General features: G+C 37.1%; 1 protein-coding gene across 1 annotated transcript in view; it reads right to left on the bottom strand.

The window, feature by feature from the left end:
* Window positions 1-2,566: 2,566 nt before the first annotated feature.
* tubgcp5 (tubulin, gamma complex associated protein 5) overlaps window positions 2,567-14,963 on the bottom strand; it is a 13,534-nt gene continuing 1,137 nt past the window's right edge. Inside the window, exons 4-24 of the mRNA XM_054603522.1 lie at window positions 13,351-13,459; window positions 13,147-13,243; window positions 12,980-13,059; window positions 12,388-12,523; window positions 12,185-12,302; window positions 11,243-11,332; window positions 11,038-11,131; window positions 10,669-10,921; window positions 9,565-9,767; window positions 8,771-8,886; window positions 8,431-8,699; window positions 7,214-7,412; window positions 6,742-6,930; window positions 6,477-6,659; window positions 5,590-5,674; window positions 5,388-5,508; window positions 5,140-5,291; window positions 4,779-4,904; window positions 4,401-4,489; window positions 3,700-3,800; window positions 2,567-2,930 (exon numbers count right to left, since the gene is read on the bottom strand). Of these exons, the coding sequence (XP_054459497.1) occupies window positions 2,884-2,930; window positions 3,700-3,800; window positions 4,401-4,489; window positions 4,779-4,904; window positions 5,140-5,291; window positions 5,388-5,508; window positions 5,590-5,674; window positions 6,477-6,659; window positions 6,742-6,930; window positions 7,214-7,412; window positions 8,431-8,699; window positions 8,771-8,886; window positions 9,565-9,767; window positions 10,669-10,921; window positions 11,038-11,131; window positions 11,243-11,332; window positions 12,185-12,302; window positions 12,388-12,523; window positions 12,980-13,059; window positions 13,147-13,243; window positions 13,351-13,459 (2,857 nt within the window). The 3' untranslated portion in view covers window positions 2,567-2,883. The remainder of the gene's footprint in view (window positions 2,931-3,699; window positions 3,801-4,400; window positions 4,490-4,778; window positions 4,905-5,139; window positions 5,292-5,387; window positions 5,509-5,589; window positions 5,675-6,476; window positions 6,660-6,741; window positions 6,931-7,213; window positions 7,413-8,430; window positions 8,700-8,770; window positions 8,887-9,564; window positions 9,768-10,668; window positions 10,922-11,037; window positions 11,132-11,242; window positions 11,333-12,184; window positions 12,303-12,387; window positions 12,524-12,979; window positions 13,060-13,146; window positions 13,244-13,350; window positions 13,460-14,963) is intronic.

Genomic DNA, 14,963 nt, shown 5'->3' with positions numbered 1-14,963 from the left:
CCAAAAACTATGTATAAAAGTGTCTGAAATGTAATAAAAGTTTGTGTTTTTAAATATTGAATATTGTAGTATAATAATAAAATAATTAAAAATAAATAAATGGTTAAATAGTTATCAAGAAGTGTAATTTAGTATGGAGGGTGATTAGTGTTGGGACAGCCGCACCAAAAACTATGTATAAAAGTGTCTGAAATGATAAAAGTTTCTGTTTTTTATTAAATTTGTGTTTTTAAATAGTTTAGTATAATAATATATAATTATAATAATAATAAATGAATTAATGGTTAAAATAAATATTTAGAAGTGTAATAGATTGTAGTATGGAGGGTGATTAGTGCCGGGACAGCCGCACCAAAAACTATGTATAAAAGTGTCTGAAATGTAATAAAAGTTTGTGTTTTTAAATATTGTAGTATAATAATAAAATAATTAAAAATAAATAAATGGTTAAAAAGTTATCAAGAAGTTTAATTTATTGTTGTATGGAGGATGATTAGTGCGGGACAGCCAAACCAAAAACTATGTATAAAAGTATAAAAGTGTCTCTGAAATGTAATAAAAGTTTGTGTTTTTAAATATTGAATAGTATAATATAATAATTATAATAATAATAAATGTATTAATTAATGGTTAAATAGATATGAAGAAGTTTAATTTATTGTAGTATGGAGGGTGATTAGTGCCGGGACAGCCGCACCAAAAACTATGTATAAAAGTATGATGAGTGTCTGAAATGTAATAAAAGTTTGTGTTTTTAAATATTGTAGTATAATGATAAAATAATTAAAAATAAATAAATGGTTAAATAGATATCAAGAAGTGTAATTTATTGTAGTATGGAGGGTGATTAGTGCCGGGACAGCCAAACCAAAAACTATGTATAAAAGTGTCTGAAATGTAATAAAAGTTTGTGTTTTTAAATATAGTAATAAAATATTGTCATATAATCAGAAGAATAATGAAAAATAAATGTATTAATAAATGGTCAAATAGATATGAAGAAGTTTAATTCATTGTTGTATGGAGGATGAGGAGTGCCGGGACAGCCGCACCAAAAAACTATGTATAAAAGTATTAAAAGAGTCTCTGAAATGTAATAAAAGTTTGCGTTTTTCAATATTGTAATATAATAAGAATTATGACAAATGAATTAGTTCATTTATGGTTAAATAGATATCAAGAGGTGAAATTGATTTAGTATATAGGGGGAGTGGTGCGAAAAAAACCTCCCAAAAGCTATATAAAAGTATTTTCTCCGAAATGTAATAAAAGTTTGTGTTTTTAAAATATTGTGGTATAATTATGAGAAAATACCAAAAAAAGCAATAAGTGGTAAGATAGATATTTAGAAAAAGTATATTTTGCCGAAACAATCACACCAAAATTACATATAGGTATAAGTTTCTCCGAAATATAATAAAAGTTTGTGTTTTTAGATATTGTAGTATAATAATAAGAATTATAACAAATAAATGAATCAATTAATGGTTAAATAGATATGAAGTGTAATATTTTGTAGTAAAATTACCAAAAAAAACAAATAAGTGTCTCTGAAATGTAATAAAAGTGTATTTTTAAAATATTGTCATCTAATAATAAGATTAATGGAAAATAAATGTATAATGATTGGTCAAATAAATATGAAGACGTTTAATTCATTGTTGTATGGAGGGTGATTAGTGACAAGACAACCGCACCAAAAACTACATATATAAGTATGATAAGTGTCTCAGAAATGTAATACAAGTTTGTGTTTTTAAATATTGCAGTATAATAAGATTTATGACAAATTGATTCATTCATTTATGGTTAAATAGATATCAAGAGGTTTAATTTATTATAGTATGGAGGGTGATTAGTGCCGAAAGTTTGTGTTTTTAAATATCGTAGTATAATAAGATTAATGACAAATAAATTAATAAATGAATGGTTAGATATTTGGAAGTGTAACAGATTGTAGTATGGAAGGTGAAGAGTGCCGAAAGAACTGCACCAAAATCTACATATAAGTATGATAAATGTGTCCGAAATGTAATAAAAGTTTGTTTTTAAACAAATAAATATAATAAGAATCATGACAAATTAATTAATTAATGGTTAGATTGATAATTAGAAGTGTAATTTATTGTAGTATGGAGGTTGATTGCTGCAAAAACAGACAAAAATCTAATAAAAGTTTGAAATGGTGTCTCGGATATTTAATACACTTAATACATAAATTAAGTTTGCCTTTTTAAATATTTTAGTACAATCAGATTAAAAAATGATTAACAAATAAATAAATGGTTAGATAGATATTTAGAAGTAGTATGTTGTATGGAGAGTGAGTAGTGACAAAACGACCTTCCGAAACTAACAGACAAATTACTGAAAAATTAAAAAGCCAAAATGTCCTTTCTTTCTCACCGTCTCGTACAGTCTTCAATCTTGAGATATGGTCATTTCTAAGTAAAGAGATGAATTCTGGATCATTAAAAAAATCAAAATAGTGCTGTTATTTATTTTTACTGTTTCAACTCTTAAGTCAATTACAATGTAAATTCTAATATGAATAAACTTTAATTGTAAAGAAATGTCACATTATGTTTAAAAAACGACAATCATTGTGCAATATTTATTGTGCTTCATATTTACACATTATTAACAATCAACAACAGCTCATAAAAAAACACCTTTATACAAAAAGTTACTTTTTTAAATACAGAAGCTCATGTTTGTTCACAAGCAGCTTGTTTGACACCTCTGACATAAATGAGTCCACATCCGTCTCCAACCATCGGATCAGCTGATAGTGATGTCATACGTTACACATCATCAACGATTGCGTCAGAATGAGACTCGTTCAGTTCATCACATCTCAACAGACACACGGTGTTCGGTTCATCAGCACTGCTCAAAGCCGGCCATCAGAGACAGAGCCAGAGACTCCACTGCACCAGGAGACAAAGAAGAAAATCAATTCCTGTTCATTATTCCTATCCGTGCATGAGGAATAATATATAAAGAATTAGCAGATAATCAACCTAACATATTGTATTTTTAAAGGGGCAGTGTGTAACATTAAGAGGGTTTTTTTGGCAGATATTAATTATAATATTCAAAACTATGTTTTATTCAGTGAATAATCACCTGAAACTAAGAATTGTAGTGTTTTCTTTAGCTTAGAAAAATACATTTATATCTACATAGGGAGTGAGTTCTTCATCTTGCACCGCCATGTTTCTACAGCAGCCCAGAACGGACAAACTTAACACTGGCTCTGGAGAGAGACTTATACATATTACGTTATCTGAAGGTAGTGATGCGTTCAAAAACCCAGAAATGTTATTTATTTTATTAACATTTTACATTTGTTTCCAGTGAGGTATTAATGACTTTATATAGGGACTTTGCTCATCAATATTTAGTTACATCTAAATTATAAATACATTCTAATTTTGTTCACAATTTATTTGTTTTTTTAAATGTAATGTCTTTGTAAAAACAATTATTACGTCATGTTGAAGAACCCAGAGTAGCTCATCGTAAAGATAACCCTCTCTACCTGAAGGCCACCATAGTTCTCTGACACACTTGTAAAGCAGAGGGGCTGATCTGAGGGGTATTTAGTTGGTTGCAATCTGCCATAAAACCACTAGATGCCACTAAAACTTACACACTGTCCCTTTAAATGAGAGACCTCATCAGTGTTTTTCTTACAGTGAGGGAAGGAGCCCCGACACACGGCTTTGTTGAGAATCGTCACGAGGAACATGTGACAGTTTTTGAAATCGGATTCCATTTTATCGATGGACTCGATCCTGAAATCGAAACATAAACACAGTATTTAGACACAAATACAGTTCTCAGGGAGAAGGAGAGGGAGGAGAGCCGACATGGAAGCTAAGCTAACCCAGCTAGCACCTAAGGCTACTCCACTACCCAGCATGCTCCTGGCTGTCTGAAAGCAGCGGGAGGTCGTTGACTGTTGAGTCCACATCTTCACAGAGACCTGGATCCATCATGGTCCCGGATCAAGCTGCTCGTGATTGGCGGACATCAGGACAGAGCAGGACTCCGGTGGACCAGAGGAGGTGGACTCTGTGTTCACATCATGATGCTTGGTGCTCAAACACAGTCAGAGTTGATGGACAATGTTGTTCCTTATGATGAATCTTTAATGTGAAGGTGTCGGCCATATTATCTGACCAGAGAATTGTTTTTGTTGCTGCTGTTTACATTCCTTATGATGCAAATTCAAAAAATGCACTACAGGAATGTTCTTCTCTTTTGGTTTGTGTGTCATGTGTTTGTTGGGTTACAAATGAGCTACAACTGAATTTCCCTGTGTTACATAATGACAATACATGATCCTTGAATCCTTTATTTCTCTCCAGTTTGCTCTAAAAGCTCTGACTTACTTCCAGGCTCCGAATCCAGCCTGCCACCGGTCGGAGAAGATGAGGACCAGATTGAGAACCTTCATTATCGCCTCCTTCACAAAACTGACCTGAGGAAACGGAACAGAGACAAACACTGAGTGATATGAATGCATGTAGGAAGCTCGGCTGGCTGCCTCAGTCTGAAGAGGAAATACAATAACACCACAGGATGATGTAATAAAACAAATTCACAGGTGAGTGATGTGTCTTTGTTTATTGATCCCTGACGGTGAACTCAGAGTGAGGTCACAGAGCAGCTGCAGCTCAGGAGAAGCATCGCTGCAGCTGCAGACATGTATGTATTTAAAAACTACTCAGACAGCTCTACAGTTAAACCTCGTCTCTGTGAGTGTTTACCTTCTCCCTCAGGAGACAACGGTCGTGAATGGTTGCCAAATATCTGTAATGGATCTTGATCAGCTGGTCCAGGTCCTTTGCCTCCTGAACTTGGTGCTGAAACTCCAGACCTGTACTGTGCAGAATCTGCAAAGAGACGACGCAGACACATTTAAGATTGTGTGCTAAAATTATGAAATTTCAACTGCAAAGGATTATACAAGGGGTTTCAACCAAATGGTCGTTCTTTCCTGCAGTTCTTTAAAAGCCAACATCCTTTTTTTTATGCTGAATGACTTATTGCCAGATACTTGAAACTTGTGCCTTACAAAAGTGATTAATGACCCCTGTGCTGTGAAATGCTCCGTGTGTCCTGTCTCACCCTGGTCATGATGTAGTTGTGAAGGCTGTTGACAAAGTGCATCAGTTTGACCCTCAGAAGACACATTCTGTGGATCTGCTGGTTTATCTGCTCTTTGACCTTCACCTCCTCAGACACAGCGCCCTCCAGCTTCTTAGTGACGTCTGTGAAGTCTGGAATAAAACAAACACATTCCACACATGACCAAGTTGTTCTCCTACATAGAACTCATTTTGGAGATCTTACAATGAATAGATTTGAACTCCTACCACTGAAGCGAAGAGTGTCCAGGCTGTATTTGGCCCATTTGATCTGCAGCAGCAGCAGAAACACCTGGTTGTAGATCTTCTGACACTCAGAGCTGATCACAATGTCAACGGGCCACGGAACCTGAGGAGAGAGAAAGAAGTTAATGACAGTTTGAGAAAAACATGAAACCAAATCGTAAACATACATATGAACGATGCTGACCTTGTAACCCAGAGTAAGAACTTCTAGATTGTTCACAGGATGTTTCTTCCTGGCGGGATCGATGGTCTCCAAGAAGATTGACAACCTATGAAATATGAAATGATGGGAGTTAAGAGACTTTATTTCAATAAACTAAAATGAAATTATCCATCTAATAATCATACGGCAAATATTCAGCAGGGATAAATGAAATATTTAAAGATATTTGCACATTGTTTTGTTACAGTTCCATTACAAAAAGATAAATATTGGTTTGTTTAGAGAATCTGGGTTTGCCAACAATAAAAGGTTGATGACATATGGGATAAAACCTAAATTGAGGATTTATACATTGAATATGGGACGTAGAATTATGTTGTATATAATCTGTTGAAAAAGCAAAGATCTCTATGTGTTCAGTTGAGATCTGGTGTTTTACCTTTGACTGTTGAAATCTGACTGAAGTGCTGTTTTCTAAACAATAAAAGTTTTCTACTGTCCTTTTTACTGCGAACAGCGTGATGCTTTGTGAGATAACAATAGATATTGATTTTGTATATGAGATGGCTGTTTACATGGGAAACATATTTGAAAGAAGCCTAGGACAAGAGAAACAAATCTGTTTTGTGTTCTCTTTTTTTATTGTTTAATTGTTCTCTGTTTTGTTTTGTGTTCTCTTTTTTTATTGTTGATCTGTTCTCTTTTTAGTTTTGTTTGGAACATTTTTTCCTCGGTTTGTGTTTGTTTTGTTTGTTCTCGGTTTTGTTTTTTCGAGAAAATGTTTGAAATATATTGTTGTCTTGTAATCCCATGTGGGATGAGCCAAATGTTTGTCATGACACAGAAATAACCTACATGAATGAAAGAATAACCCCGCTCTCTCTCTCTCTCATAAACACGTGTAGTACCTGCTGCTGTCCTCGGGGTGGCGCTGTCCGACAGCCTCCTGCAGCTGACCGTTGAGGAAGGACAGCTGCTGCCAGCTCTCCTTCTCCTGCACCTTGTCAAAGATGGCCGTGTAGAAGTCGTACATGGTGTCTCCAGCTTCCAGCAGGAAGTAGTTCCTCATCGCTTGGAGATATCCCAGCAGCCTGAGGAGACACGGAGGAACTCAGATCAGCTGGAAGGTGGAACAGAGAAAACTAACTGGTGTAACTGAAGAGTGAATCTTACCTGTAGTCTTTCTTCAAGGTCTTCATGAGGTTCCCGCAGCACTCGACGTACCTCCTCTGGATGTGCGGGTAGAGACACGAGCGCAGCGTGAGCTCGAAGGTTTGACAGGTGACGGCCTGAGACGAACGGTCCACGATGAAGTCACCTCCAGAGAAACGCTCGTGGAAGTCGCTCTGCTCCAAGTACAGCCTGAGAGGAAGCACAGGCCAGAGCTATATCACATTTAGAACTCACACACAATACAATATAAATCTATATAATCCCTTTTATGTCTGTGGACAGTAGCATTTGAGGGATTACAAACCAGCATTATAAAATGAGGGCTAAAATTGTATTGAGAAGATAACAGCTGGGGATTACAAAAGTGTTTTTTTGTTTTCACATGCTTCATTGTTCATTTCTGAGCAGATCTAAAGTCAGTCCAGCGTTCTGAGGACTCATCTGTTATATGAATGAAGCAGTAACTGTTTACCTGGCGAAGTTGATGGCTAACAGCGGATCATGGACGTCCTCGATCTCCAGGTGCTGTGAGATGATGGACTGCATCTTGATCAGGCTCCTCCTGGTGGCCTGTTGCTCGGTAACGGTGTCCGTGGGCGACCCGTCTCGGCTGCAGAGACGAGACTGCACCGACTCCAGAAACAGAGTGTATAAACTCTTCCTCTCTGCATCTGCAACACATACAGCAACACTGATCTGTTCAGTAAAAGACAATTGAAACCTGAACTAGTTGAGGTGCAGAGGTATAGATGGATTAATGGGCGGCCCTACAGGGCCCAGGGGCCCAAAGAGTCAGGGGCCCCGCTGGCCTTTACCTACAAAATGTCACTAAAAGAGACACTAAACAAACAGGATGAGACTCAGAATGACAACAAAGAGACAGGAAATGACTAAAAGATGACGGAGGACTTCAAAGAAACAAAAGATGACTCATAAGAGACCAAAAAACCCCCAGAGACAAAAAACAACTAGAAAAGAGACACAAAACACCAACACCACAAAAACATATCTACAAAGAGCAACAGAATAACTACAAATAAACAAAAGACAACTACATAGAGCAACAGAATAACCACAAATAAACAAAAGACAACTACATAGAGCAACAGAATAACCACAAATAAACAAAAGACAACTACAAAGAGACAAATTAAAAACTACTCGACACAAAATGACTACAAAGAGACGCAAGAGGACTACATAGAGACACAATAGGACATACAATAGGACTAGACACAAGACTACACAAAAGGACTACATAGAGACACAAAAGACTACATAGAGACACAAAAGACTACAGAGAGACACAAAAGGACTACATAGAGACACAAAAGGACTACATAGAGACACAAAAGGACTACATAGAGACACAAAAGGACTACAAAGAGACAAAGAATAACTACAAAGACACAAAAGACAACTACAAAGAGATCAAAACAACCAGAAAGACACTTAGTGGCTACAAATGGAAGACTACCATCTACGAAGTTACTCAAAACAACGTGACACAAAACAACGACAACAAAGATTCACAAAGGCACTACAAAGAGATGCTTAACAGCAAAAAAAAGAGTAAACAATATAAAGAGTCTGTGTATTGCTCCGATGTAGAACAGGTGGTGTAGCCTTTTCCCAGGGGCCCATTGTCTCATACTCCACCCAAACACAGATGTGCAGAAAATCACTGACCTCTGGAGGATCTCTCAGACTGCTCGGTCTCCTTGCAGTCCAGATTCTTGAGCAGCTGCATGGACTTTCCTGCCATGATGATCTGCTTGAGCACCGGTTTGAGGAAGGACACCATGGTGAGCTGCCGGTTGGAGGAGCCCGGATCCCCTCCGGAGCTCCCGCTGGCTGCATCGTTCAGCTTCTCCTCATTCTCCACCGTCTCCGACACGCTGTACAGAGTGTAGGTGGCGTACCAGAAGTCCCTGTGGTTCACCGGCACGTCCTTGTTCCTGGAATAAAGAAGAGTCACTGTGGAGAAGTCACCAAAAGGGATTATTGTCCATCAGTCTTTGCTTCATACCTCTGGATGATGAACTCTTTGGCAGGATCGAACAGGTGGCCGTGAACAATCCACTCATCCACAATCTCCAGATACGGTCTGACCGTCTCCGTCCACAGAGAAAACAACAAGGCCACCTGGAAGGGACGATAACATAAGAATGATAACGCATACAGATTCCTTTATTTATGAGTTAAAAGGATTCTGGTGTCTTTGTAGAGAGCATAGATAACAGCTTCAGTTCTCCGTCATAAAGGTAAAGAGGTGAAAATATTCTAAATATAGCGTTCACTTTACATTACATTACATTACATTACATTACAGTCATGTAGCAGACGCTTTTCTCCAAAGCGACTTACAGTCAGTAGTATGTTACATATCATTCACCCATTCACACACTGATGACAGGCTACCATCAAGGTGCCACCATCAGACTCTAACTAACATTCATCATCCAGTCCACACCGATGGTTTTTTCTTCAGGAGCAACTTGGGGTTAAGTGTCTTGCCCAAGGACACATCGACTGCCGAAGCCGGGTATCGAACCACCGACCCTCGGAATGGAGAACTACCTTGCTCTCCACTACGCCACAGCCGCCACTTAAACTGATATTGATTCTTTTAGGAGTCTATTGTGAGACTTGAACTGAACACAAAAATACGTCCACAGCAGAACATTGATCTGCTCCGTGCTGGTTCTCCTGTCTGTTTCTACAAACATCTGCTGTAGTGAAACACTGACTGTGGAGGAGAACCTCACACAGACACACTGATAAACATCACTACTGTCTCTTTAAGGATCAGGATAAACTCACTGCTTGCTCTGACGCCTCCCCGACGCTGTCGTACTCGATGATAGCTTTGTACAGGGTGTTGAGCAGGTGGGAGGCTCGGACCACGTTGGGGGTCTCGGGGGGGACTTCGGCGACCCCGGTGCAGAACACTTTGTGGAGCACTTTGATCTGGGCCAAGTGAGGGTTGAGTCGCTCCAGAACCGCTGACAGGGTCACCGTCTCATCTGGAGGACGACACATCAAACACCAGCTGACATGAGAAATAAATCATTCATGAATCAAACACTCATAACCAGCAGATATAGAGAGCAGCAGGTGGTCACTTATTACACTCTCTTTCTCTCCTGGGATTGTTACCATTTTCCACCTGCTACTTTCAAGATCCATACAGTTAATTACAGCTAAGAGTTCTGGTTTAATATCTCTACAGCTACCGGTTCACCAAAAACTTTGCTCTGGGCTCCATTAGACTAGTTAACCTTATTGAATTGATTTGGATCATGATATTGTCACTAAATACAAAATTTTAAAAGACAGCCGTTGTTTGAATGTAGGAGCAAAGGAGTTTTAGTTTTATTTTTTTATGTTTCAAAATTTGCCCTCTTATATAAACTCTTTACTAAATGTTTATTCACGTAAACTTTAACAGTATTGTTTGCCGCTTAGAGGTTTTATTATTTTAAAGCTCATTCAGATGATGAGCATTCAAGATGATTAATCTGAATCTTTTATCCAAACAAAATTCAGTTTATATATATATATATAATAAATGATGGTCCATTTAGAGTCAAATAGACCATAAAGCAGGGGATGCTTTAGGGCGGGGCTACACACTGATTGACAGGTCGACACCAGAGACGCCTCAGTCCAAATATGGCCTTCCTGTTCCCTGATTCAAAACATCCACAAACCAATGAGTGACTTCACAACCACTACGTCCACTTCTTATAAGCTGTTTTGGGGTTTATTCACTAATAAACAGTTCTTCCACACATGTGCAGGTGAATTAGCAGTCTCCTCGCCTCCACTGGTACACATCTTTTACTTACATTATATTTAGAGTTAAAGCATCCTATCAAGAGTCCCCCAATGATTTTAACCCCCCCTAAACACACTTGAACTTGCCATTGCATATGATCTCTCTCTCGATCGTGGTCAGCTCCTCTTTGAAGCCAGTGAAGTACTTGTTGAGCGCCCACACAAAGGCCTGGTAGGTCCTGAAGGGGGGCTCGGAGCCCTTCCTGGAGCCGTGGGAGGATCCGGAGCCCGGCGGACTCGGCTCCGAGCTGTGACCCGTCACCTCGTCGATGAACCTCTGCAGCCTGGACACCGCCTGGCCGAACACGGCGACGTGCTCCAGGACGGAGCGCAGACAGTTCTGAGGGAGAGAGAGAGGGAGAGAGAGAGAGAGAGAGACAGAGAGACGACACTGTGATTCCTGCAGACGGAAAAAGACCAATTCATAAAGATTCAACACAAACATGCTCTACTCACGCTGGTGAGATGAGTCACCACCACGTTGTTCCTGACCGACACTTTTCCATCGTGGTGTTGGAATATAAAGTGTTTCTTAACACCAGAGAGAAGCCTGCAACACGACAACATAGAGGTGTTAAGATGAGCCTGTTAAAGAAAAGAATCTCTGAAATCCAACAAGGACTCCAGTGTTTTAAAACTCCACAGCATCATTTCTTCTCACCACAAGGTCTCCCGTATTACTTGGGTCTCTGTGACAAAGGCCTTTTCTTCCGGCAGATACAACGGATCAGTGTTGTACAGATGCTGATCCCTGAGGAGAGAACATTTAAAATCATGCAAAAAATAAAACACTGACAGAACAGTATCGGCATAGAGAAAATGAGCAACAATTGGGGTATTTTTCAGAAAAAAAACTTCCAGCTGTTTAAATTTGAATATTTTTCTGGATTCTTTCCTCCTCTGTGAGAGTAAACTGAATATCTTTGAGTTGTGGACAAAACAAGACATTTGGTGGCGTCATTTTGGGCTTTAAAAAACAAAAAACTATTCAAGAAATAAACAGCAGACTAATCAACAATAAATACATTTTTAGGTCTTATCGTGACATCTTTTGAACCACTATATTTTCTATGACTGTAGGGAAATATTGGATTTTGGTAACAGCTTTGAAAAAACTACGACCAGCATTTCAGCCAGATTGATTATTTTAAGATTACCAGAGAGTAAAATTGTTATGTTTTCCTTCAATAAAGTCATAACTTGTTTAAATAAACTCACAACAAGACCAGAAGGATGTCAGAATTTCACATGACAAAAGTCAGACTATGAGATAAAGCTGTACATTTTTATCGTTTACTAAAAAGAGACGTTTTATTTTGAGTCATAAGTCATAATATCATGACAAAATGTTGCTGTATACCAATAGTGAGAGTATTCTCCTCAAAATACACCTTTAATCTAATCGACTGAATCTCAAGATAACAGACAATATTGTTATATTCTTTATATATTTGTAGAATTATTATGGCTTTATTCTTGAAATCTATTCTCTTTTTAATTTGCACCAATAGTAGTTTATATTGATATCAGTATTTTCACAAAAGTATCCTAATCACTGCTGCATGTGTTGTGGTAAAATGTTTATAATAATAATGTAACTCACCACACGTTGAGCAGGTTGGAGTGTAAATGTAAACTGTGAGGAAAGCGAGGAGCGTGAGCCACCCAGTACGGAGTCACCACATTCTGCTCCAGCCAGACCCGGGCGCCGGGTTCACCCACTGGAGACAAAGACACAAAACCAGCGTTAGCATCAACGCAGACACACAGACGTTCCTATGACGACGCTGTGTGACCCGTCTGCACCTGTCCAGGTAACTGGAACCGCCTTGTTGTTGTTGTCCTGGTCTTCCTGGGGCGTTCTGTCCAACTGGATCCCCGAGTCATCCCTGCTGATTGGCTGTTGGCTGTCTTCGTCCTCGCTCTCCTCCTCAGACCATTCCTAAAAAGAATATATACATATATCAGGACATATTGAGATAAAGATAGATGGAAAAAATCAAATCGTTACAGCATAGTATCGCGATCATTTCTTTGGCAATATTGTATCAATACACAAGCACCATTGGTTCCATTATGATGCGTTCAAGCTCCATTCAATAAAAATGAGTTATCGTGATGTGTTCACATGTAATCTGTAAAAAGTAGTGTTGGTGATAAACTAGAATAAATCCAGTAGTTTGAAGGAGATGTTTTCACATTAATATAAAATAGATATAAGAGATGAATTATGATGTTTAACTTCCTAACACTAGCTCTAAACAGATTATAATACATCATGAAAACTGCTAATGACAAGATCTGTTTTAATCCATAAAAATACAATATTTTATTTCAGAATCATTTGAATTGTGTGTTTTGATGCAAATCACCACTAAAGTAAAGACGTTTTACTCACAGGAGTATCTGGATACGGTCCCATGTCTACGTCCTCACCCTCCATCAGATATTTAGCCCAGTCAAAGCTGTCCACTTCCTCTGCAGACACGAGATGAAGACATAGTGATTAACATGGATGAGTCAATGTTTTAAAAAGAGTTTAAAAAGGGAAACTGATCGTCTCACCGGCCTCCTTCACCCTGGGTCTCTCAGTGAAGTCTGTGCTTGAGGGGGACCCCGATAAGAAGAGCAGCATAGACAGGACGCTGTAGTGTGCATCACTCTGCAACACAAAACATAGGTAATAGTCCTGTCTATTGTTTTGTTTTTTATATGTATTTAATATGTGATGTATATTGTGGGCCCGGTGAAAGTGTTTCCATTACAGACCTTTGTTCCCTCTGTATTTGGTAACGGTGAGTTCAGGAACTCTTCAGTCAGCCTCATCCAGCTCTCTGCTTTACCCACGTCTGAGTGGACCATGAGCTTCTCATAGATTCTGGAAAACACAGCAGAGAGAGTTGTGTGAAAGACATTTAGTGTAGAGAGAGCCTGAACGCATCATCATGTAACTCAATGTTACCTCTATTTACTTGGTAACAGCTAATGCTAACTAGCTCTCCTGCAGATTTCAACATATTTGTTCTTCACAAAGATCACAATTATCAAGGCTTTGTCAAGTAATTAATACGAGTGGTGGAATGCATCTAAGTACATTTACTGAGTTCTATACTTTTCTTCTCATGCCACATTTTTCTTCTACTCCACTATATACATCTTAGAGCTTTAGTTACTTAACAAATGAAGATTTTTGCACAGAAAACATGCAAAGAGTTTGACTGTAAGATAAGAGCTTCTACAGATGTTGATCCCAAAGGTTAGAACTAAACTGGGTAAAAAGGCTTTTACATACGCTGGAATAGTATACAAACATACTTAAATATGTTTAGATTGTATATCAACTGGATAATGTGCTCACTCGTGTGTGTGACAGTTTGTAGTGTTTTGGTTTATTGTTGCAGCCCTCTTGGCCAGGTCACTCTTAAAAAACTGATTTTAATCCCAATGAGACATTTAAACTGGTTAAATAAAGGATAATCACTCATCGGCCCAGTTCAAAGAGACTACAGATGAATCAGCTTTTATCTGTGACAATATATGTATTGTGCATTGTCCCGTCTTCATCAAAAACAACAGTTCTGCTATGAATTCTGCTTTAACGAAGCTTATACATTTTTAAGTTTCTGTTTACACTGTCATAAAGGTAATAATTCTACTGCATGTTTTTTACTGTTGTCATAGTGGATGACAGTGTTGGTCTGGAGACCTTTATTTTGAAAGTTTCTTTCTGATTTTCTGCTTCTCTCATGTATTAAGTAATAAATGGAGTGTCCAAACATATGGACATATACTATAACAATAAACATGTTTGTACATGTGTATAATATATGTTTATTCCACCTCTTATTAATGTATAATATATGTTTATTCCACCTCTTATTAATGTATAATATATGTTTATTCCACCTTATTAATGTATAATATATCTTATTAATGTATAATATATATATCTCTTATTAATGTATAATAATCTTATTAATGTATAATATATCTTATTAATGTATAATATATCTTATTAATGTATAATATATCTTATTAATGTATAATATATTTTATTAATTATAATATATCTTATGTATAATATATCTTATAATGTATAATATATCTTATTAATGTATAATATATCTTATTAATGTAATAATATTAATCTTATTAATGTATAATATATCTTATTAATGTATAATATATCTTATTAATGTATAATATATCTTATTAATGTATAATATATATCTTATTAATGTATAATATATCTTATTAATGTATAATATCTTATTAATGTATAATATATCTTATTAATGTATAATATATCTTATTAATGTATAATATATCTTATTAATATATCTTATTAATGTATAATATATCTTATTAATGTATAATATATC

The sequence above is a fragment of the Anoplopoma fimbria genome, chromosome 8 (genome assembly GCF_027596085.1).
Source record: "Anoplopoma fimbria isolate UVic2021 breed Golden Eagle Sablefish chromosome 8, Afim_UVic_2022, whole genome shotgun sequence".
NCBI lineage: Eukaryota > Metazoa > Chordata > Actinopteri > Perciformes > Anoplopomatidae > Anoplopoma > Anoplopoma fimbria.
The sequence above is the reverse complement of the archived record's forward strand: the minus strand, read 5'-3'. Positions and strand labels throughout refer to the sequence as shown.